Source organism: Phascolarctos cinereus, unplaced genomic scaffold (genome assembly GCF_003287225.1).
Source record: "Phascolarctos cinereus isolate Bilbo 61053 unplaced genomic scaffold, phaCin_HiC Scaffold_7;HRSCAF=346, whole genome shotgun sequence".
In the NCBI taxonomy this organism is placed as follows: Eukaryota; Metazoa; Chordata; class Mammalia; order Diprotodontia; family Phascolarctidae; genus Phascolarctos; species Phascolarctos cinereus.
In genome coordinates, this window is record NW_027556180.1 from 152,941,284 (window position 1) to 152,965,137 (window position 23,854).

At 38.6% G+C, this 23,854-nt stretch overlaps 2 protein-coding genes across 16 annotated transcripts in view; one reads left to right on the forward strand and one right to left on the reverse strand.

Annotated features, from left to right (window-relative positions):
• The window catches only part of PCCA (propionyl-CoA carboxylase subunit alpha), a 484,900-nt gene extending 467,881 nt beyond the window's left edge, over positions 1 to 17,019 (forward strand). For 2 of the 3 annotated variants that reach the window (XM_020964019.2, XM_078147299.1), the window contains 3 exons: positions 1,543 to 1,683; positions 13,355 to 13,432; positions 16,684 to 17,019. In XM_020964019.2, coding sequence (XP_020819678.1) covers positions 1,543 to 1,683; positions 13,355 to 13,432; positions 16,684 to 16,752 — 288 coding nt within the window. In that variant the 3' untranslated portion in view covers positions 16,753 to 17,019. The remainder of the gene's footprint in view (positions 1 to 1,542; positions 1,684 to 13,354; positions 13,433 to 16,683) is intronic. The other variant, XM_020964021.2, reaches the window with a different exon arrangement.
• GGACT (gamma-glutamylamine cyclotransferase) overlaps positions 15,453 to 23,854 on the reverse strand; it is a 55,431-nt gene continuing 47,029 nt past the window's right edge. For all 13 annotated transcript variants that reach the window (XM_020964026.2, XM_020964024.2, XM_020964023.2 and 10 more), the window contains one exon: positions 15,453 to 19,369. In XM_020964026.2, coding sequence (XP_020819685.1) covers positions 18,885 to 19,369 — 485 coding nt within the window. In that variant the 3' untranslated portion in view covers positions 15,453 to 18,884. The remainder of the gene's footprint in view (positions 19,370 to 23,854) is intronic.

Genomic DNA, 23,854 nt, shown 5'->3' on the forward strand with positions numbered 1-23,854 from the left:
TAGACACTAACCACAGATACTGAAACTGTGAAAATTAGTATAATTGTATTTTCTGCCCTCCCATCCCCCCTAGATTTAATGAAGCATTTCTAAGTACAATTTATCTTTGATAGATATTCCCTCTGCCCAGAATGTTTATCAGACTGACTGCTGTCAGAAGGCACTCTCCTGGCTTTTTTTCCTTTGCCACTTATGACTCAGATGAATTTTAATAGGAGCAAAAAGCTTTTATTTGCACTGTAATTTCACTTAAGGATCATATCCTTCAGCAACTGGCAGACACTTATATGTCTTGATTGCAAAACACACACTCAAGAGTAAAGAAACATGCAAAAGATGTTATTATTCAACCTGTCACATTGTCACAAATCTACTTCAAACTTCCCTTATCGGAGCTCCCAGTGAGCCTGCTTTCCCCCACCCCATAACATAGTAAACAATATACATTAATGTCCTTATCTGTGCTGAGAGGCAAATAACTAAGCTTGTTGGGGGATGAAGGGAAGGAAGGTAAGCTCTATACATTTGTTGACATCCTGATTGATGCCCTTGAGAGGCTTTGAGTTAGAGCAGCTTTTCGCATGCAAAATAGTGCTAGGCAGGATCAGTCTTTTCCAAGACAAATACATTTTGGTGGGAATCCTAACATCTCCAGGTGGTGGTTTCAGCTTCACAGAGTTAACACTCCTTCATGTTATTGGACTTGGTTTGAACCAAGTGTAGTTCCCAGAGGTATAGGACCATCGCTGGGAGCCCCTCTTTCCTGGGGCCAGCCTGAAGGTCCTCCAGGGTGCCACTGGCCCTTTCTGAAGTCCCCATCTTGTTCTTGGAAGCAGAAGTTAGGCTCCTTTAAATATTCTCCTTCACCAGGAAACCGCTCCCTGCCCAGAGAGAAGATCCTACTGCACTGGGGAGAAAAAAAAAACAAAAAAACAAGCCAGTGGTTTCCATAGTGAATAGAATATTTTTAGTGGAATGTGTTGATATTTGTTTCATCAAAATATCAATTTGAATTTTAAATGCTATTCATCCTGGAATGCTTATTGAAGTCTTTTGTTTAAATAATTGATGAATAGCAGTGAGCTCTGTCCTCATGGAGGTGAGAGGCTGAAAGTTTGAGACAGAAATCTGCTGCCATCTACTGGTGCTCAGCCCTCATGGCTCCCCAGGCCCACACTGAGCTCCCTGGATTGTCTGTATTCATCAGGAATAAGTGTTTAAGTGGGGAGGTAGAAAGGGAAATTATGACCTGTTAAATTTGTATAGTTAAGCTTATTTTTCTTAATTATGCAGTAGTTTTTTACTAATTGCTTCTTTGTGTCTAACTTTGGCATCTCCCTTCCATAACTCTTTTAGATAGTTTTTTTTAACAATGTATCAAATATAGTATTTCATATTTAGTATATATAATTAAATTGTACTAAGCAATTCTAGTTGAGATATTTTATTAGTGTATAATTCGGACTTCTAAAAACTAAAAAAAAATTGGATTTGACAGTAAAAATTCATGAAAAAATTCTACAACTTTTTTTTTTCTTTAAGTATAAGGTACATATCTTAACCCAGCTTGCTGCAAAGTTGAACAAATTTATGTTGGAGAAGATAGCAGAGGACACAAGCAGTATTTTGAGATCGCCAATGCCTGGAGTGGTAGTTGCAGTTTCTGTGAAGCCAGGAGACATGGTAAGTGATATGACTTTTAAATATGGGCTGTATTGTGAGCTCCTCTCCTCAAATTGCCTTCACAGCATCCCTGAAAGCACAAATCAGTCTTCCAGTGCTTTCATTAGTCAGTAAAGTAGATTATAGTTCAGACCATATGCATTGACTATTTCTTTACATCAGATATACCCTCAGAAAACACAGTTTTGAGTGCCTAAGAAACCATTTGTGAATGGATTGGAAATTAGGCCAAATTCATTCTGTTGTGCTTAAGGGAAAATTTAGCTTTTAGTAGTATTTTGCTTTAAAATATTTCCATTTAATATCATGAATGCACTAAGGGCTTTGAACAGCCTTACAGGGAGGATCTTCTGGTCTTCCACAAGCAATACTGCTGAGAAAGAATTCTATCAAAGGGAAAGCTTTCTCTTGGCATAAGGAATAAGGAGCTAATTGGGAAGAAGAAAAGTAGGACCCCCAAAAACGCATCTTCCACAACTTGAGGATAAGTTCTATGTTGAGTTCACCTTGAAGTTCAACTTTGTAATATTGAAGCACAAAGAATAGTTTGTTATTGTTTAATTAGTAAGCTCTTAATATCTAAGGATAAGATTGTGCCTCCACCTCCAAGAGTGTATTGAATGGTCAGGTTAGTAGCAATATTGGCATGTTGCAGCACCCTTTTACAGAAATCTTTCTATCAATTAATTAGAAAAAGGAAATAATCTTGTAATCAAAGATCTTTAGAAGGCTTTCTGGTTGATTTAAGGGTTAAGAGGGGACCCCCCCCATCTAGGTAGGTTTTATTGAACTTTATGGTAGTACAAACACAAGATTCTATTTTATATTTTAGTTAAGTCTGAAGTTTACATAATTTCTTTTAAAGATCGAATTGAATTTTCTTCCTTGTTTTATTATTAATATAAATGAAATAACAAATGCCAACACCAGCAGTGACTAGCCTACATTTTTAGAAACAGTATACAAAAAAGCATTTGCAGCCAGTGAAGGCTAGTATAGAAGCAGAAACTATTAGAACTGAAATTAGTCTAGGAGGTAGAAAAATGATTTAATAAATAGCATTTCTATAAAGAAAAGAAGCTGTAAAATGCCCAAATAATGATGAATTAATTCTCGGTTTTGTTTTGCTCTTGCTGGCAAATATCACGCATTCAGATTTTATGATTTGGATTTGGAGCATGCAATAAAAAGGATAAGTAAAGGCTGATGACTTTTTTTACAGCCTACTCAGTGTTCTTGGTTCTGAAGGCATAGAATCAGGAGAAGCTACATCCTTGGCTGTAGAATTCAGAAATCCCCCCAACATAATCAGAGGAAACCCACAAACTTTCTGGTAAAGTAGAATATGAGGGCTTTTTTTTTTTAAATATTCTTGTTTAGCATGGAACAGCAAGACATTTGAACAACCTGAACTTGTCAGTACTTACTAATTGTGTAGTTTTAATTACAAAATAGGCTCTTTAAGAAGGATTTAACTTAAATCCTTCCTTTTCCAGGACCAGTGAGGTAGTATTAGCTATCTGGGCTAAATAAGTGGTGGGATGGAAGGGTTCAAATTTCATGTCATGGCTATCCAGCAGCAGCAGCAGCAGCTTCCTTAACTACAGCTGTTGAGAGGGTAGCAAACAGGTCCGGAATGCACTCATCAGTGTAGACTTTTTTTAAACCACCATTTCCTCAGAGTCTAATTTCTACACTGAGTAAAAGTGGAAGTCAGTAGTTTATATTCACCAATGAATAATTTGCTATATGAAAACAAAGTTGGGGGGGGACAAAAAGGAGCAAGATAACATTGGTATTTGACTCTATTCAAGTAGTTACATAGTGTCTGTATTTTTTAAAAGCTAAACCCGCCTGAATGTAGGTTTTCAAGACTGGTATAGCCTGAGAACTGTGAAGCATGTTATTTTACTGAAATTATCAAGTAGGAGCTATTCCTTAGAGTTGCTGGGAGGATTTCCTCATAAGTCATGTGAACAGGACTGAGAACCAGCTTACGGGAGTGCTGCTTTATCAGAAAGAACTCCAGGGGATAAACACTCTTGCCATGGTGTGTGCTGCCTGGAACGGCCACCACACTTCTCAGATGCTTTGGGCTGCGGTTCCGAAGCCATCCAGGTGAAGAATATGTTTGCTTTGGTTCTCCTGTTTCCAAAGCTTGCTGTGGTCCCTCCCCTCATGCTTTTCACACTTTGTATGTACCATTGTGTTTGGATAAAGCTGTGTTCTCTGTTAAGTTGTTGCCATTTGCGAAAAGTAGCCTGTACTGCTACAGAAGTTAGGGGAGGTTTTTATTCCTTTAGTTTTCACCAATTTAGAATCTAATTCTTCTCCAAAGAACTAAATTTCAAGAAATTCCTCCTCATTTGATGAAAGGCCCCAGGTTAGTTTACTGCCTCACTAGGAAACTAGTACTCTTCACCTGACTTTTGCCCAGTTTTAGGCCACCATCCACTTGCAAAGAAACTCGGGCTCTTCTACATAGAATACAGTGGCTGTCAAGGTGCCAAGGCCTGTTATCACTGGAGACCCACGAAAAGCAGATAGCTCAGGAGATAGCCAAGGAAAACCAAGGGCCCCTCAAGTCTTCACAGCTTTTCTGTTGAAAAAATAATTCTAAAAACCTTAAATCCTTTTAGTTGCTCTATTCTTACTTAGGACTAAGTAAACCTTAAAAAGAATCCTTATGTTTCATGCCAAGTAAGCACAAATAACCAATGTTTTCATGAAATGCCTGTTGAAAGAATGAAGACATTTGTAAAAGTGGTAGGGGTGGGGGAGACGACGACACAGAAGCAGTGTATCAGAGAGATCCGAGTAGAAAGTAGAACACCAAAACAACATCAACAACAGAAAAAAAACCCTGAATTTTGTTTTGAATCTCTATAATTATTTCAAGGTGACCAGGTACAGTTGGAACTCTGTAACATGTATTGAAAATCCTGTGAGCTAAGTTGTTTGAAATGCAGGTTCCCCTTCCCTAAGCATAAAAGAGAAAATTTACTATAATTAGGAACATTTTGTTCTAGGCTTCACACACTGTGGCTTCCTTAAAGTTCTCTAAAATATATTTCTTTCCATTTAACATTTAATGTGATGGTTATTTCCTTTTTTAAAGGCCTTCACTTTTCCATGTAGCTGACAAACTAACTTTTTCTTTTGTGTATAACCGTTTACCATCTGGAAACAGGTATTAATAAGTCAGATGCTAGTTAGTAGGTTGGGGAGGGGAGGAGTGGAGCAGATATTTTCAAAGAAAAGAATTAGAAATTTAATTCAGAAGAAAATTTAATATCAAATTATAAATCATCATACAGACTGGAATGGGAAAGCAATATTTGCCTTATATAAAATAGAAGCATTTCTTTTCAGTGACTGATTTTAACGTTGCTATACCTTTAACACTATGCTAAACTACAAAACATTGATACTAATTAATTAAAGCCACCATTTTTTTCCATAGCTAGCATTTTCTAATGGGTATAATTTTTCTATCATGTCTTTTAACAGAAAAAAAAATTTTTTCTTCAGTTAAAACCCTGGAAGAATGGCTCACTATTCCCCATATTACCATGTGACTCAGGACTGATGAACTTATTGTACAATTTTTGTTTTGACTTTGAAGTGTAAAAGAAAGTGAGCATGAACACTTTTGTTTTGTTAGCTGTTTGCTTCTCCTGGTATCAGGGAAAAAACCCCAAAAAATCCCAAGGGGGAATTTTAGCTTTGTATTTAATTCAAGCCCTTCCTGCTTGTGTTTAGATTCCGTAATCATCTCAGATTTGCATTGAAAATATTCATCTCATCTTTAAAAAGAGGCCTGCAAAGGGCTGTATTCAATTTACAATCATGGGATAACTTTTTCCTCTAAGGAAAATAGAGTTCTTCATTACTTTATAAACTCAGGTAAAATAACAGGCTGGCAAAAGGTACCTGTTGCTTTTCATGGCATCTACTTTGGTTACAGATTTTGTTTTCCTGTTGCCTAGTGCAAATTCTGACTTGGCAGCACCTACCAGAAAGTGTGGCTGTCAGGCTGAGCTGTGGAAGAACACCATTGTAAGGGAACTGGAATTTAAAGGCGAGCAGCATTGATTACTGGAGGTCAGAGCTTGGCTGACAGTTTTCTTAGGTGGTTTGCTGTATTGTGCATCACATAAGTAACCAAGCTTCCCGCTGGTTGCAAGTTATTGACTAGAGTATCCCCCTTTGACTATTTTCTACTAATTTCCGCTCCTTCCAAGGTAGTAGTATTTCTAAGAGTTGAAATCTGCATTACTTTGGGAAACACGGGTGCTCCATTTCAGAATATAAAACTCTCAAAATGGTTTGGTTCATAGCTGAATTTGAAAGAATGGGGAATAAGAGAGGTATTTGTTTTTTCAGCTTTTGAAAGAGACAGTACTGAGCCAGATTTGAAAGCTCTTTGCGAGGTATTTGGAGTATTCCAGGGTTAGATTTGACACCAATGACCGGTGGACTAGGAGAATGTAACTATTAGATCCTCTCTATACCCCAGTTTGGGGAGTGGGAGGAGAGTTCTTATGGCCCAGCCTAAGAACCTGCTCGATGACTTGAAAGGTTTTTCCATCTCTGATGCCTTTGATTCCCATTTATAAAGTGATTGAAGTACTTAATTATTTTACATAGGAGTTAGTCATGCTCTTTACTTAAATTCCCTAACCTCATACACATGAGTGCATAAAGAAGTATGCATTTCTTTGTTTTCTATTTGCAATACTACTTCATATAAAGTCTTTGGACTTCTTAAAATGTGTATATTCTGTTACTGTTGAGCAATTCATTAATGTTCAAATGTTATTTACCAGGAGGAAATCTGCTTCTGTAAGAGTTGTTATTTTTTGCTTTTAAAGGTGAGGTCTACTTAAAGCAGGTTATCTTTGTTTCAAACTCAGACTGTTTTGAAGATGGCCACTTTGAGCCTTACTAAAACAAAATAGCCTTTGTTGTCTTTATGCTCAAAAAAGTATCATTCTACTGAAAAGCCTTTTCCACAGCAAGGACCTCTACAAAGGTATAGCAACCAAACTGATTTCTGAAAGTGGAGTGACACCAGAAAATTCATTTCAAGTTTTTAGCTAGTTCTCCTTGCATTTATATACTTTGGCTCCAAAAGGCCCACCTTGGAAAGAAGGCAGTGAGGAGTAAGGTGTTTTTATAATTTTAAATGAAGGTTGAGGAAAAAAAATATACTAGAGCATTAGATTTGTAACTCTTTTTTTCTTCCGAGGAATCCTGAACCCTGATCAGGTGGCCATTGTAACCTGCCAGCAAATCAAGTTCCTTGAAAATAGAGAAGAGCAGACAAGGACCCTAAGCTTAGAGATGCCATTCAATTTCATATATGTTAACTGAATGCCTACTATGTGTGAGAACTTGTGTTTGTGTGGGTTATAGAGGTTATACAGAAATGAGAGGAGCAAGTGTCAAACCTTTTTTTGAATGCCCCTCTGAATGAGTCAGTCCATGAAAGAAGCCCATTAAAAGACTTGGTAAAACCAAGACAATAATAAATTTGGCATCATTTTTCTTAAACCTTCCTTTATAATTTGGTGGTAGTATATCGCTCCTTAAATACAGAAAATAATCCTTGTGATCTCCCTCCCACCCCAAATACCTAAATATGTTGGGATGTGAATACACATCCTCTTCTTTGGGAAGTATCAGGGGATATTTACCAGCCTGTCTTCCAGGCTCAGAAAGAAGTTATTAAAATCAGATCCTAGCAGTACCTTTTAACCATATCCAAGATGCCTTTTTCCTTGTGGCTGTTAACTGTGCCTTTCTTCAGATCCGAGGGCCTTAAAATGCATTGCATTCAAGCACCTGTGTTCTAAATAGAACAGTCTTAAAATATGTAATTGAAGGATTTTCACTTTTGTAGAAGAATCAGCAGGGTTGATATTGATCCATCTTTTTAGGGAGCCACAGTGCACCAGAAGGTGATACTGTAGAGGGCCCTGTAAGCCCTCAGAGCCTTCTGTCTAATTTGGCAGAAAAACATAGAATGTAGGACAACAAAAGAAGGCTCTTTTTTCCATTAAAAAAAAAACAAACCTCCATCCCACTCACCCCTCTTCCCCAAAAAGGGGGCTTAATTTTTCAGCTGCACACAGTGATTTGGTGCTCACTCTTGCATTGAAACAGTTGCTGTCTGAACAGGCAGGAAACAGTTTTCTTTTAATTGCTGAAATCATTCGGAAGTGCTTCATGCCCTGCTTCTATACAGCAGATGCTGTGCATTAATTGGCCTGCGTAGAAGTGACCCAGGGTTCCTTGCAGCGGGCCCAATTTTAGGCAGAGGGTTTAAATAGCTTATTTATTATTTTGTATAATCTGGCGTACATTATGTGCGCCTGCACGTGTTGTATTTCATGGTCTGCAGTTTCTAATGTCATGTGGGTTTCAAAACCTGTGTTTCTCTGGTAATGTACTAGCAGCAGGTAAGCTCAAAATACCATCCATCAGGAGCTAATTTTTTATCCAGATACTCCAATGACTGATGAACCTGTCTTTTGTATGAATGTTTAGCACAGTGGAAAGCCATATGCCACTGGCACAGTTTCCTATGCATTCTTTACAGTTGCTAGAGGCTCAGTCTTTAAAAACTATACATTTCGATGTCATTTGTGTGCCCTCTCCCACATTTAACAGATAACCTTCTAAAACTACACTAGTTTTAGTCAACAAAAAGGGGTTGTGTCTTTCTTAAAGGAAATATGAATCCCGTAATCCTTTTATCAGAAATATTACTGCACACTCTTAATAGGAAACCTTGTTTTGTTTCTCCCCGTCTGTTCAAAACAGACCTTAGCCCATTAGAAGGGCCTCCCTTGTGTGGGAAGACCACAGCTGTTACTGTAAATCTCATCCAGTAACTGTATCACCCCCATTTTGTGGCTCTGAAGGATGAAATTGAGAAATGGAATACTGTGCAGTCATCCTTTACATCTCCAATTTTAGGCCTTTGCCATCATTTTCATGCTTTTATTCCAAGTCAAATAACATTAGTGAGCTACACCACCTTCTGATGAATGAATATCTGCTCTTGAAAGCAGACTTTAAAGTATTTACTTTTGGGGAGCTTCCTTTTCTGCTTGCTTGAGATCTTTTTTTTTTCCCTTCTCCTTCTTTCTCTTCATACTGACATTATTTTTGAGTTCATGAGGATGCATATAGTCAGCAAGGACACATTGCCACCAAACGGGCCATCCCTTGTGAATTTTCAGAGTGAATGTAGGAATAAGCTAAGTTCACAAACAGCTCTAGTACGTTTCTGTTTCTTTAAATCTTTGCAAAAAAAAAGTGACTATAACATCATATGAAGGATATTGGGGACTTTAATCAGGAATAAGAAGTAGTTTAAATCATTAGCACAACAAAGCAAACTATAAGCTTGAAGATAAAAGTCTCTGGGGAAAGAGTCCTCTGAAAATAAATGGGACTTGATAGATTTCCATATCATTTATAACTTCCCTTAATTACACTTGGAAGACTTGCCAGTAAAACTGGAAAATTGGCAGCCTATATCCATTATAGTAATTTTGCCGACCATGGCAAGCAGCTGGCTTTACTGGATTTTATTTCCCATCACTCACAATTAATCATCAGCTGGAGATGTCTGAAACTCTTCAGAATGGAGCAGTACTGTGTGACATTCAGGCCTCCTTAAAATGCTAAAATCTGCTGAGTAAATGGGCCGAATTTTCCTTCAAGCTAACTCATTTTGGTGCAGGGCAGGCTGCTGCTAAATGAGTGCCACTTTAATAATCGGATGTGAATGTGAACCTTGACCCTGTGTCAAAGGAGAGGATGCAATAAGCTGGATGAAAGATACAGGATTCAAGTCTACAAACTTTACAGCAATTAGACAAGGAGTGGAGAAATACATCAGGCTGACTGGGTTCATCAAACAGACTTGTGGGGCTTGTGACTATTCTGTAAGCCTAACACTGAAGACGTCCTGTCACAATCAGTAAGTCTTTAGCAGATGCTTCACAAAAGTGTTAGAGAAGTGCACCTACCCCCAAAGATCCTTCAGGCCCAGCACTGCACCCACAGATTGTGATGGGAACTCTCTTATTATACCTCGGCATTTGAAAGAGCCAGCTCTGAGAGCACAATTAGTGCTCTGCCCTCGCTAAGGACATGAAGAAAATCTCAGGGCCACTCCTGGGCAAGGTCCCCAGGCTGCATACCCAGAGTTCTTTATCAGTCATGTAAAAGAAGCCATCAGGGCCCTGGGGGAATGGGGAGGGGAGTAAACATAATATGGTGCAGATCTGGATTGTTTCTGTTTTTGGCTTTTTGATACAAATATTAACCACACAGACCAGCACAGCCACTAGGTTTTTGAGATGGAGAGTTCTGACAGCAAGTTTAAGTCATTTCAGTTCTGTCTGAGAACTGCGGTAACTGGTGGTACAGCACACCACAGTGCCAATCCAAGGAAAACCAAATTATCAATGCAGTCATTTTTATGTTAGCTTTAACAGGGACGTATATTTAGATTGTGTTCAGTGGCATTAAGTTAATGAAGCTTTCATTTGGTTTCCTAATGCAGATTTTTGATGGATGAAGTGATTTGAAATTGGATCAAATCAGATCATGGCTATTGCTGTGCTCTATATAGAAACATATACAATTTAATGATTTTGATGATTTTAAAATTGTCTTACTGTTTCTGTGAGCTGTCGGGACAGTTTTTTAATGTTGTTTTGAGTGACATGATTGAAAACAGTCTGAAATCATATTAGAGATATAAATGACCAAGATTTTCATTTACAAGCTAAATAATCTGCACAGGGTAAAAATGAAGACAATTATAAAGTCAAAGAAATAGGGAAGAAACCCAGGGAATTAAAGAGCAATAGAATATTAATTCTCAAATTCATTGTCTTATGGCACAAAGGAAAGTATCCTAGTGGTTGAGCAGAAGAATCATGATTCACCATGCCCAGGGTTTTTCTCTTTAAAATAATTTCAAGCCTATATTATTGCCCATGGTCACGAGACACAAGAGAAAATGTTTCTATTTGGGTAATGTAATCAGTGCTATTTTTAAAATTAATAAGCCAGCAAACATTCTATAGCTTTCTAAATTATATGTTTCTTGACATTTGCCCCATTGAAGTACACAAATTAATAGTGTTGAGACACTCAACCTCATAAACTCTGGCTCTCTGTCCCCTATGGCCATGGCTTCTTATGCAACTGCCTATTATTATTGCCATCTGCATGTGCAAACTCATATAGTAAAATGAAAAGTAGTAGTTTTAATGTTTTCTTGGATTTGTCGCGTGGGCATCATTATAATGGCATTCTTTGTCCCTTTTCTTCTTAAGCCAGGTGAAATATTATGGGGACTGAGTAGGAGGTTGATTTTGTCCCTTGTGTTCACAGTTTCAGCAAGTGGCTTAATATAAAATCCACATGAAGATGCAAAACTCTCTGGTATCTGGCAGATTCAAAAGAAATGGGAAGAAAGACAAAGCCATTGGAAGGAAGAGAGAATAAAACAGGAAGAGCCACTCAAGAAAGGAAGTTAGACCTAGTATAAGGAGGCTAGAAGAGGCAGCAGAAGTGACTACTGCAGAAAGAGAGAGAGCAATTTGGCGTAGTAATAGTGACCTCAAGAGAATTGTTGCTCAGTATTCACATGCAGAGCTGGACATACGTAAATTGTACATATGCTGAAAAGCTCAGGCGTGGTGCCCTGAGAGAGCCTGGACTCTGAAGTCTAAGAGTTCTCTGACAATGCCTTTGTCACCTTGGGTCTCTTCATGTTTCCTTATCTGTAAAATGAGGCGGGGTTAGACAAGATGACCTCTGAGGCCCTTTCCAGCTCTGAATCTAGGGTCCTGGGTATGTGAAACACTTGGCAGAGTAAATCCACCTCTCTCTTCACATGAGCCCATAGTCGAAGTTGAGCGATTCATTTGGGGCATAATTATCATTGTTTTGTTTCCCATTTTGCCTTTATGATTAAAATAGAAGCTTTTTCCTTTCCAGTGTTTTTTTGGCTTTAGTTTATACAATCTAGTAGGTAGGTCATGGTTCTAGCCTTTCAGGGGTCATATTTGAAGGGTAGGTACTGCTTCCCATCCTTCTCATTCCCTGTCCTGACTTATACAGTAATTCATCAAAGAACCCACCATTTTGTCACCCCTAATTGGCATTACTGTATTTCCTCTGAACTGCCTTCACTTCTGTCCCTCTGGATGATGAAGAAAACCCTCATAAGTTGGTGAGACACTCACCATGGAATTCAGATGCCAGGTGAAAACGAATCAAAAAGGGCAGCTCACAGAATGTTTCAAAGACCAGCTCTCCAGCACAGTGTCTCTACTCAGTGCCAGCACTGAAGCTTTGGCGCCCCATCTCTTCCTATATTTTTGTGCCAGAAAAAAACAACTCACCACCTGAACAACAGAGGAAAGGAATACATAGGGTTCCCAGGCACTTATGGCTGCCAGTAAGACAGCTTGTACTACGGGTGGGGGGGTTGGGGGGATGGGGATGGGGACTTTGTGTCCCTGTAGATCATCTGGGGATTTCAGGAAAGAATATTCTCCAGGCACTTCTGCAAGCATTGGACAAAACCAAACCACACCAAAGAGGGGTGAATAAGAAGAGCCTGGCACACACAGCCCTAGAGTTCTACCCCCACACCCCTACCCCAGTTTAGTTTCCTAAAGGCAGTTATGAAGATAAGACCTTTTCTTTATCAAAGGTAAAAAAAAAAAAATCCAACCCAAGCAGTCAGTGTTTGTCAGTAAGGGGCAAAGAGGCAAGGGGGTTGTAGTGACAGTTGATTCCTAAATGGAAGCTGTTCAATGCCAGTGGGTTGCACCTGACTCAGCCTGAGCATGCTTCACACCAAATGCAAACAAGTACAGAAATTAAACTTTAGCGTTGTGCTCTGAAAGCCATGGGCTGGGTGAAGAAGGAGCTGTCAGCCGGTGCCTCAGATCCATGCTTCCATAGAGACTGCACTTCCTCTGAATAGTTTTGGTTAGCTACTCTTGAAGTCATCTAGTCAGAGCTAGTGTGCCAGTCAGGAGCTTGTAACAAAAGCCCCAGTCTTTCCCTAAGGCCCCCAAATTTGTGCTTCTCAAATAAGGAATTTGCACAGTACAAAACAAACCCCTAGATCATAGGGGAGGTTCTACAGCCATCAGTGGGAGGATGTGTCTGAATCAACTTTTAATTTGTAAAAGAAATGGGCTTTTTCTTTCTTGTCTGTTCCCCACTGAAGGCCCCTGCTGTGCTATGGGCAAAAATCCGTATCCTTTGGTAAAACACTTGTTGATAACTTCACTGCTAAGAACATTTCCATATGTGCCAGGTGCTGTATTAAGTGCTTTGCAATTATTATCTCATTTGATCCTCACAACAATCCTGGAAAGTAGGTGCTATTATTATCCATTGTACAGTTGAGGAAACTGAGGCAAAGAGAGGTTAAGTGACTTGGCCAGGGTCATGTTGCTGGTGTCTGAGGTTAAATTTGAACTCAGGTCTTACTGACTCTAAGTCTTAGTGCTCTATCTACTGTACCACATAGCTGCCCCTAAGAAAAAAAGATACTTCAGAATTAAAATATTTTTAAACATTAAGACTTCAAAATTTTTGTTTATTTTTATTTTCCTAGGTGTCTGAAGGTCAAGAGATTTGCGTGATTGAAGCTATGAAAATGCAGAACAGTATGGGGGCAGGGAAAACTGGCAAGGTAAGATCACCCAACTGTTGATCTTATGAAAACTTGTGGTCTCAGGGGTGCCAAGGAAAACTTGATTAGAATCACGAAGCTAGAAAGGGGCCTTATAAATTAACTTAAGTCTATTTAGTTCCTTTTCTTTATTTATGAAAAAACTGATGTGTAAGGGTTGCACAGCTAGTGACTGGTTCAGCACTAGACCAGGTCTTCTCACTGAACCTAGTACTTTTTCCACTACACAATGACAGATAATTAAATTGGGCCAAAAGTTAAACCAATTCTTGCCCAACCCTTTTCCCCTCAAAAGAAGATATGAATATTCAGGTAGCAAAAGAACAATGGTTCTTAATTTTAATGTCTTTCAGATTGAGGGATCTTTAATTTTTAATGTTTACATCTGTCTTGGAGGCAGTTAGTTATCTGAGACTTAGGTGACACAGCAGGGAATGGCTTTACAGATTGCAGAAATTAATGTAAATTGGTTTCTCACAATAATTTCTTCATAAAGAGAACAATTCAATTTTAGATCAAGTAGTGAAAAGTGCTAAAGTCCCTGGGTATACATTACTACTTAGCAGTTTGGCAAAGGCACTTAGCATTTCTGTGTCAGGGAAACCATGTGTTCCTGAAGTCTCTGCTTGTGGGTCACAAACCCTAACAGGTCCTACCAAGATGTAAAGCATTTGAGCATGTCCTGGTGATAGATTGTACATACCTGTTGTCTGTCTGAAACCAGCCTCACCAAGTTTAGGAGAGGATAACTATATTTTGGCCACAAGAAGGTGAAACTGTTGGCCGTAGTGATTCTCAAAGACCATGTACTAAATTGTAGAGGGCCAGAGTCTGCCAGGCAGGGGGTGACCACACTAACAAAATTACAGATCTTTGAAGTAAAGATGCAGAATTTTAAGTTTCATTCACATCTATAGAAAACATTTGAGCAAAAAATTATTCTTCCTAAGATTCAAGTGTCATAATTTGTAACCAAATACTTTGAAAGTATACATTTATGTTGGTTTAGAAATATTCAAAATGTAGATCTCTGAGTAGTATGATAATTCTGGCCCAATCATGTGTGACCTTGGATTGAGTGATTTAATATCTTGTGATTCAGTCTTATTTACAAAATAAGACTTTCAAACCAGATAACCTCTAATGGCCCTTCGGGCTCCTAAGACTGGTATTAACAGAGTTGTGGCTTTCTTGCAATACCCTATTGGCTTTGGCAAAACAGCCCATGAAAAGTGACAAATTCAGTCACCTTGAAAAAAATGTAGAAAAGTCAAATATCTATGGGCACACAGGTATATGCCCTATGCCCTTGGAAATTAAACTAAATGGAATACCAGAAATCTGGGCAAGGGGGTACTTTAAAAACATTGGTAATGCTCAGGTTATGGTAGAGTAGAAGAAAAGGTTTGTTTGGGGTTTCTGCGCCAGTAGATTTGGTAGGGAGCCACATTGGACTCCCTGGGCAGATAACACTTAAACCTAGTAGGAATCAATATGAAGCAAATCAATAGAAAAGACTTGTGTGCTCTTTTTAAGTCTTCAGTTTTTAAAGTGAGTAGGAAAAATTTGTCAATTTCTTATAATCCTACCAATTTGTATATTGGCTAATTTATATGGTATAACCACCGTCTCGTCCATGGAAAGATGTGTATGTATAGCCAGTGCTGTCAGTATGCATGTTTTGTGGTGCCATCTTTAGTTGGCAGATGCCCTAAAACTAAGCATGATTGGATTTTTTTTAAAGTTCAGCCTAAATTTGTGGTTTTATATTTCAATTATGTTGTATCTCACATAACCAGAGATGATGCTCTGACCCATCACCCATTGTTTTCCCAGTGGTGCTGAAGGACTCACACTGATTTATTCACCTTCTCTTGCACAGCAGAGTCTGCATCACTTTTGAATGGCTCTGATTTCTATCATGAGCTTTCTTCTTCTCTAAGCCTCCTGAAACACAGTATGACAGGCACAAATCTGATGGTCAGAAACCTGAGCACAAAGAAGGCAGGTCAAGTCAAAGTGAAGGTTGCCTAGATTGGATTTTTATTACCTGTTCTTGTATCACAGGTTATTTTTTTTCCCCAGGCAATTCCAAGTATCCTCATAAAAAAGCTCACAATAGAAGTGCCTCCTCTACCATAATAATTGTAGCATCATTAAAAAGACATCACATATAAACATTGGAGGCAGCAGCATCCTGAAAAAAGTCTCTTCAGTCCAAGTGGCATATCACATAAACTCAATTTAGGACAATCATTCTTCTTGGTCTGTTCCCATTTAAGTTCAGTGGACTTAGGAGAGCACAGGACACTAGCTAGGCCCTTCTACCATTTTGTATTTTTACCAGTTATCCAAATGGCCCGTTTCTCCCTTGCTTATTAATCCTGGAGCCTCCTACCCTAAAAGTATCACAACTTCCACAAACATGCGGCATTTTTGGAAGGCAGAACTTTTTTTTATGAGAAGAAAAAAATCAACCCTACTATAGTAACAATCACCATGGGAAATAAGTCCATAAAAGAATCCATTACATCAGAAGCCCATAATGGACAATATATAATACTTCTGATTGCTTAATTTCTATTCAAAGGCAAGTGCCTAATTACAACATTAAGTCTCAGGGTTACAGGTTCTTTGCTTTCTACTTTTAATTAATCCTTTAATTAAAATTAGTTTGTTTTCTCATTTTGAATTAGACTGGGAATCAGTGTGTATCTGAAATGTTTCAGCATCTCAGAAAATTTTACTCTGGGTTTTGGGGTGTGTGAAATTAAGATTTAGGGGGATTCATGTTTTCAAAAAGCACCTAGTTCACAGTTTCCATTTGGGATCTAAATGTAAAAAAATGGTACTTATGTATAGGTTGGGTTTTTTTGGGTGGGCGGTGGGGGACAGGATTACTGGACATTTTAATGGCTACATTTCCAGCTAAGGTGTTATGTGCTGTAAAATTATTTCCCCAAAGGGATTCCCCTTTGAACTGAGAGGCCTTTTTGAGGCAAATAAGGACAAAAAAGGACACTCTAAAGGGATTTGGGGCAGAGAAGAGAATGAATCATGCACACACTCTCTACTCAAGGTAATCCCAGCCTCATTTAGCACTATATGTGAGGACTTCAGGGAGCCAAGCAGATTGTACCTGTGCCTCAGATCCTGCAGAGACCTCCTTGTCTTTTCCAAATGTAGTTCTGGATATTGCTTCTCCCTTTATCCTTATAAATACTGTTTAATGATTACTCTTTTTTTTTTAGGTGAAATCAGTGCATTGCAAAGCTGGAGACACAGTTGGAGAAGGAGATCTTCTTGTAGAACTGGAATAAAATGTCCTTAATCATCACCCATTTTAATTAGCTATTTTTATTACTATTCTTTCATACCAAATTTATTCCGGCATTTTACAGGAACACTCCTGTGCAGCAGATTTTACATGGACATATTTATTCCATATATAGTCAAAACTAACATTCTGCCAAAAAATCACCAATGGAAATTTGTATTGATATAATACTTGTACATATGATTTGTACTTCTGCTGTGAGATTTCCTAGTGTCAAAATTAACTCAATAAAATGGAACACTTGTCTAAATATTAGTTTGCCCTTTTTTTGAATGAAGACAATGTACACAAGATCATAGTCTGTGCCAGTAGACTTTAAATACCAGACTCTTTTCTGTGATCTCTTCTAAGAATGTGTGCAAATTTCAGCCAGTCTTAGATCATTTCAAATTAGCATTAGTCATCTTAGACCTTGATTAGCCAAACTCAAGTCTTGACTCTTTTCCATAATTACAGGACCCAACAGCCTAATTTTTTTTTTTATCATTTATCCATCTTAACTTTCTGAAGACTGTACCCTATTTGCAGTACTGCCTTTATGTCATAGTGTTTAGTGGTACAGTACTGGAACTAAGCCTAAAGCTTTGGAGCTTCACGGCAGAGAGACCGTCGCCTCTTACATGTTGCTCTGCAGTGTTATGCTCCTCAGGAGTGGTCTGCAAATACAGCCCCTTCTCCCAGGCTAGTGAAAAGGACAGTAGCTGTTTAACAGCTCTTACACTATGCCCTGTCACACAGTACTTTACTGTGATCTTGCTAGCTCATCAGCTGATAGCTGTGTTTACTGTTGTATTTTTGTGAAGCACATTCAATTAAGAAAGCTAAAAATAAAGATCATTTCATTGCTCCAGGAATGCAGCTAGTATTCACCCTCTACCATTAAATTTAAGGGAAGGGAAAACTTGCAACTACTGAGGTTAAGAAGAATCGGTGCCCGACAACAGTTATAGCTGCGTTCTTCCTTGGTTCTTAAATAGCCCGAATCTAGGGCTTTGCTTGGAAGCAGAGGCAAAGAAGTGTATATTAACTTGAATCTATACTGACTAGAAATAGCAAATGGAGGTGGATGGTAATTGGTACTCATGCCTTGCTAAAAATTATTTTAAGTGTTGTTTGTACTTAAAAGCTTAAGTTTTCTGTCAGGGCTGAAGAAAAAATTGCCAATGCTTTGGTTTTTTTGTGATATCCCCACCCCCAGGCACTGGGGTTTAAGAGTAAGTGATATTTTCTTGGTTCTGTAGATCTGGGCATTGGGCTAAACCTCAGTTTGATACTAAATCCAGGATGCTTGATTTTATCCACAAGCAGGTGGGTGTTTTGCTATTTTCCTAAACTACAAAGGAGGGATAACAAAGCCTATGCAAGATAAATCTTTTTAAAAAGATCCAGGACATAAACACCACTAATACTATGTTTAAAGCTCCCTAACTGGTTTAGTTTTGAATGGTCATTTTTTATTATAGGCATTTTTCTTCAGCTGCTTCTGCAAATGGATCAAGAATGAACTCACTAATATACCAAATTACTTTCTGACACAGTACAGCCGATTCCTCTTGAGGATTTGTTATAGTGGATCAGGCATCCCCAAAGCAGCTTTTATAAAAACATCTAGGTACAACAGGCCAGAATCAATTCAGCAGTATTGATATGGTCTAGTGGGTCAAAATAACAGATTTAAAAGATTCATTCCCAAACTTATCTTAATATTTAAAAACAAGGCAACAAAATTATAGCACAGAATGAACTGAGCATATAAAATGTCAGTATCTATGCCATTGGGTGAATCTAAATTTTGTAACTTAAATCTTTCTCTTTGAACACCTTAAGGGTAATACCACTGGAGCAGACAGCAAGAGTACAAATAAAACAAACCCTGAATGATCAGTACAATGTTGTCAATGTGTTAAAAATCATCTCTAAGACAAGCTGCAATAAAGCCTTATGCCCAGTGTAGATTTCCATAGTTAACTTTAGAAGTCAGTTTTGATCATCTTTAAATGTACTGCTATGGCTTTTCAAAAAAACCTGATAATAATGGCAAATTAAGATGAGGTCATCTTATAATCAACATGTGTTTTATTCATCTTCTTACTCATGAGTGTTCTTTACCATTTTTCATCTATTTTCCCGTGGATTATAACAAAGGCCGTGTTTCCCAAAGGAATCATAATTGTCATGGTAAGGGAGATTTATCCACTCTGGCGGATAGGTAGTTGTGCTGTACACAAAGCATTCCATAATGCCGTTAACAGCTGGCCTCTCCTCAGGTGCACTGCTTTTACCTTCCCACTCTAATATTTCAATTCTCACTGGAGTGCGTTGATACATGTCTGGGCAGCCTTCAAATTCATCAAGGAATTGCAGCATCTGGTCATCAACAGAATAGATCTCTCCAGTAACGTGGTGTCCTTTTCCTGGGACATTCAGCAAATAGGGAATGTTATGTTTGCTTCCAATCACCAAAGGATATAGATCTGCTGTGCGACCCCGACCTTGGAATTCTGCAATCCCATTGGTACAACTGGTCATGAAGCTGTGGTTGGGTTGGCCTTTTTTAAGAGTCCCATATACAAACACACGTGCCATTCTGGTTAAAGAGGCTGAAAATCAGAAACCAAGTATATCAGTACTACATGAGTGCTAAGGGGCAGGGCAATTAATCATCTTTCTATTGTCTAAAAGGTACCAAAAAATAGCAAAGGGGAGAAAATATTTTGCTTGGATAAAAGGATGAGCTTCATAACCATGTCAGTGATAAAGCAAGGAACAGGCTGTAGAATAAGGTAGTACAGTCTATAGTCCTAGGGCTCATCAAGAGAATAGATTATCCTCTGGTTGTATTACCTATTTGAATATTAGTAGTAAGGAGAGATCCACTCTTGAACCTTGTTCTAGCTCTGATTTTTTTATTTTGGTGGGCTAAATTTCCTACAGAAATATTCCATGTAGGCAGAGACCTAACCCAGCATTTATGTATTTCATCAACAGATTTCAAGCCAAAACAGGTCCTTCTAGACAAAAAAGTATTAGGAATCAGAGTCTAGACCAAGATCTTGTGTATTTTCAATCATTTCATCAGTATCTCTTGATAGTTGTTTCTATAGCTAACTGGGAAAAAGAACTGGCCTAACAGCTGCTTCTATAAATACTACAGCAATTAATTCCTTCTATTTCCAATGATCCTCAGGTCTTGATTTTTGTCCATTTTTTTTTAAAGAATTCAATTCAATAGACATTAAATATGTTCTGTGTACAAGAGACTATCTGATGGGGAATTCAAAGACAAAAATTAAAGTCCCTTCTCAAGAAGTTTGTATTGGACTGGAGTGAGACAACATGTATGAAGTATTTACAAAGCAATTTTGGGAGTGGCACCTGAGCTTTGCTTTGAAAAAAGTAAACTCCAAGATGTTAGGAGGTTAAGAGAAGGAACTGTGTAAAGGCATGGAGGCTGGAGATGGAATGTCTCTTATAAGGAACAGCTTCATTTGTATTTTCTTCAACTAAATGAGTATTTTTCCCTCTTGGTCTTTCCTGCTAGGAAGCCGCAGAGTGCTGTCTGGTTTCTGGTTTGTCCAAACATTACCCTGAGCCCTAGCACCAGTCCCCTCTCTTTTCATTTCAGTTGTTTCACAAAATCATTACTGCTATTTGAAATGCAGTTGTCAGGGGGCACTTTGAAAGCTCTGCATAAATGTGAACTTTCCGAAGCTTGATCAAATGTAATATACACCACCTTCTCCATCATGGGGCTATTTCTTGATAAGCATGTTGTGATCAATACTTGTTTTACAGTGTTTAAGCTACCATGTGTAGTTCTTTACTTAAAAATACAAGATGATGAGTGTCTTGCAGTATGCCAACACACTGCATATAGTAACAGGACCTGTCCCCCTCCAGCCTAGGTAGCCCTACCCTTTTGGAAGCAACCATAGCCACAGCTCCTTCTTCAGGAACTACTGGCCCCCTCTCTACATGGCAAAGGACTCAGTGGTGGTGGCTGACATTCAGAGCAGTCTCCTGAACTAAAGGGGTACGTATGGCTTGGTGGTGGTGGTTGGACTTCTCACAAGCCTAAAACTGGGATAAATATATTCCTGTATCCAGTTAGAAATCAGAATGCACTTTCCCAGAGAAACAGTGGTATAAAGGGTAGGTCACATACAGTGCTGATATGTTATGTGCATATGCGTTTAAGATTATTTGTGTGGACTGGCCTAGAAACCTAACCATCCTGATACCATTGTTTCTGTGGGTTCTGTGCTGGGTTTTTTAATTTCAGGGCTATGTGTCCTGGAGAAAGTAATTAAATTTTTTTTTTCCAAAGCTGAGAAACTTTTCCTTCTTACAGACAACAATTAAATTCTAAGTACAGCAATACTGTTATAGAAACAAATTTAACCCACAGTTCTGCATGGGATTCCTTTCTTACCGCTGATAGTAATAATGGTTTTTTATGTCTCCCTAAAAGTAACTCTGGAGTGAATTGCTGCTCGTCATTTCTATTTCATATCACAGGCTGTTTGTTATATAATGGAACCAAATCTCCTACATGAAGAAGTTCTTAAAGCAAAAGGAGAACTGAAAATATAGATCATGTTCATTTTCTAGTAACATGAATTTTGTAGCTCCACTTAATTTGATGCTGACCAAGACCTATACTTTCTTTCCTTCTCACTACCTTTGCCCCTTCATTCAACAATTCTGTTTTTTTGTTTGTTTGTTTGTTCGTTTTTAGGCAATTGGGGTTAAGTAACTTGCCCAGAGTCACACGGCATTCAACAATTCTTGATGAAATTCAAATAGGTGAGGGCAACTTCATGTATAGGATGAGTACAAGGGACTGCCTGAACAGTCAGGATCTTGCTTTACAGCATTAATAGTTTCTGGCTTTCTTTCATTCAGCAATATTTGTGGAGAACTGTATGAAAAGCCTTGTGCCTACCTATACATCCTGGGAGAAGCTGATGCTGGGGTGGGAAATAAACAGATGAGAGACAGGATATGAGAGGAAAGAACCTTAAGAGTTTGAACAGACCTCAACTATCTAATCTAAACCAATACTTGAAGCACAATTTGCCTTTATAGCATTCCTACCACATGATTACCCAGCCTCTGATTTAAGACCTCCAGTGATGGGGACTCACTACCCAATGAATTAACACATTCTATTTTTGTTCAGCTGTAACTGGGAAGAATTTTTCCACCTTATATGAAGTTTGAGATTTACCTTCCTCCTTTCATTGCTAGCATGTGCTCTAGGGCCTAGGAGAACAAGTCTGATCTCTCTTCCACATGGCAATCCTTCAAATATTTAAAGAGAGCTATTATGCTTCTCTATGTCAGCATCCCTAGTTCTTTCAACCCATTCTCATAATATAGTTTTAAGCCCTCTCATTACCCTAGTCATTCTTCCCTGGGCAGGCATAACTCAATTTTGCTGAAGTTAGCACCATGAAACGTGCCCTCTGTTCTGATGGGGTAGTGGTGTGGCAGGTCATTTCAGGAGTGTGTGTTCCTGGCCAGGGGGTGAGGGGGAGGCAGGAAGTAACTCACTTAGGGTTATGGCCAATGGTAGGAGGAAACAGACCACCCATGGTAGTGGCCCAGTATTTGGCTAATCTTACTAACTAAATGCTGAGAGCTTTTGTTTGTTCACTACTGAAAGAGTGAGAGTGCTAATGCCACTTTGTCTGTTTTGGCTCCAGTTTGTCAATATGTTTCCTGAAACGTGATGCCCAGAATCAGATCACACTATGTTTAATCATATGTGGCCTGACATAGACAGAATAAAGAATGACTATCACTAATTCTTTCTGGATACTGAGTAAGCTTTCTGTCTAACATACCACACTATTAGCTTTAGATTGAACCTTACAATGCCTGAAATGTCTAGCTATGGCTCCTTCCTCTCCTTCCTCCTGTACCTGTAACAGTGATTTTTTTGGACTCGAAGGATTTAATATTTTTACCCAATTATGCTACATATATTATATCTAGCCTGTTTTCCAAATTATTAAGATCTTTTTGGCACCCAGTTCTGTCATTTCCCCCCTGCCAAATCTGTGTCATCTTCAAATTTGATAACCCTACCATCTTTGCCTTCATTTAACAAAAATATGTTGAATAGCAAATAGTTAAGGATAGAACCCTATATGACTCCATGAGAGAAATTCCTCACTTTTTGCGGTCAATTGGTCAACTGATTCTGAACTCACCTAAATATACCATCAACCAATTCACAACTCTCCAACTTGTCTACAGGAGGCATCTAGGTGACAGTGTGTAAAAGCACTGAACTTGGACTCAAAAATACCTGAATTCAAATCCTGCCAACCTTCCTCACTGTGTGACCCAGGGCAAGTTGCTTACAACCTCTCTCAGCCTTGGGTTGCACACCTACCTCAGTGTTAAGTATCAAATGAAATTATATCTGTAAAGTGCTTTGTAAACCTTTAAGTGCTATATACATGCTAGTTGTTGTTTTTAAAGAATATCAAACACTTCACTGAAATCTGGGTGCACTGTGACTATTATTGCCTTCTCCAGCTCTACGGCGGGGGAACCCTGAGATGAAGTTAGGCACCTTTTCTTCAATGAACCATCTGGTTCTTGCTCACTGACCCCCATTCTAAGAGCTCACAAACATCCTTTTGCTAACCCATTCGGGTAAACATATTGTATCTAAAGTGAGGACTACCTATAAAAGTTGACTCTAAAGGACCATATCTCAGCAGCTGGCAGCTGACGTAAAACAACTGGCAGGTTCTTCACTAGGCTGTGTACGGCTGCCTGAGAGCACTTAAATGATGAGTAAGAAAAACTTCAGGTTTGTAGCTAAACTAAATCTCCTTATTTCTGGTCTCTTCAAGGATCATTACTCCAATGAGATGAGCTAATGGTCATCTGTTCAGGACTCTATCACTAACCTTATAAAGCTACCATTGCTAAGCCTTATGTATAAATTATTTCTGTCTTCCTTGCTTGCTAATTTGTTTCCATATTTAGAAGGGATAGAACTTTATTTACAGTTATAATGTTCACACGGAAAAGAAACAAGATTTCCCTTTGGCTTGAAGGGGCAC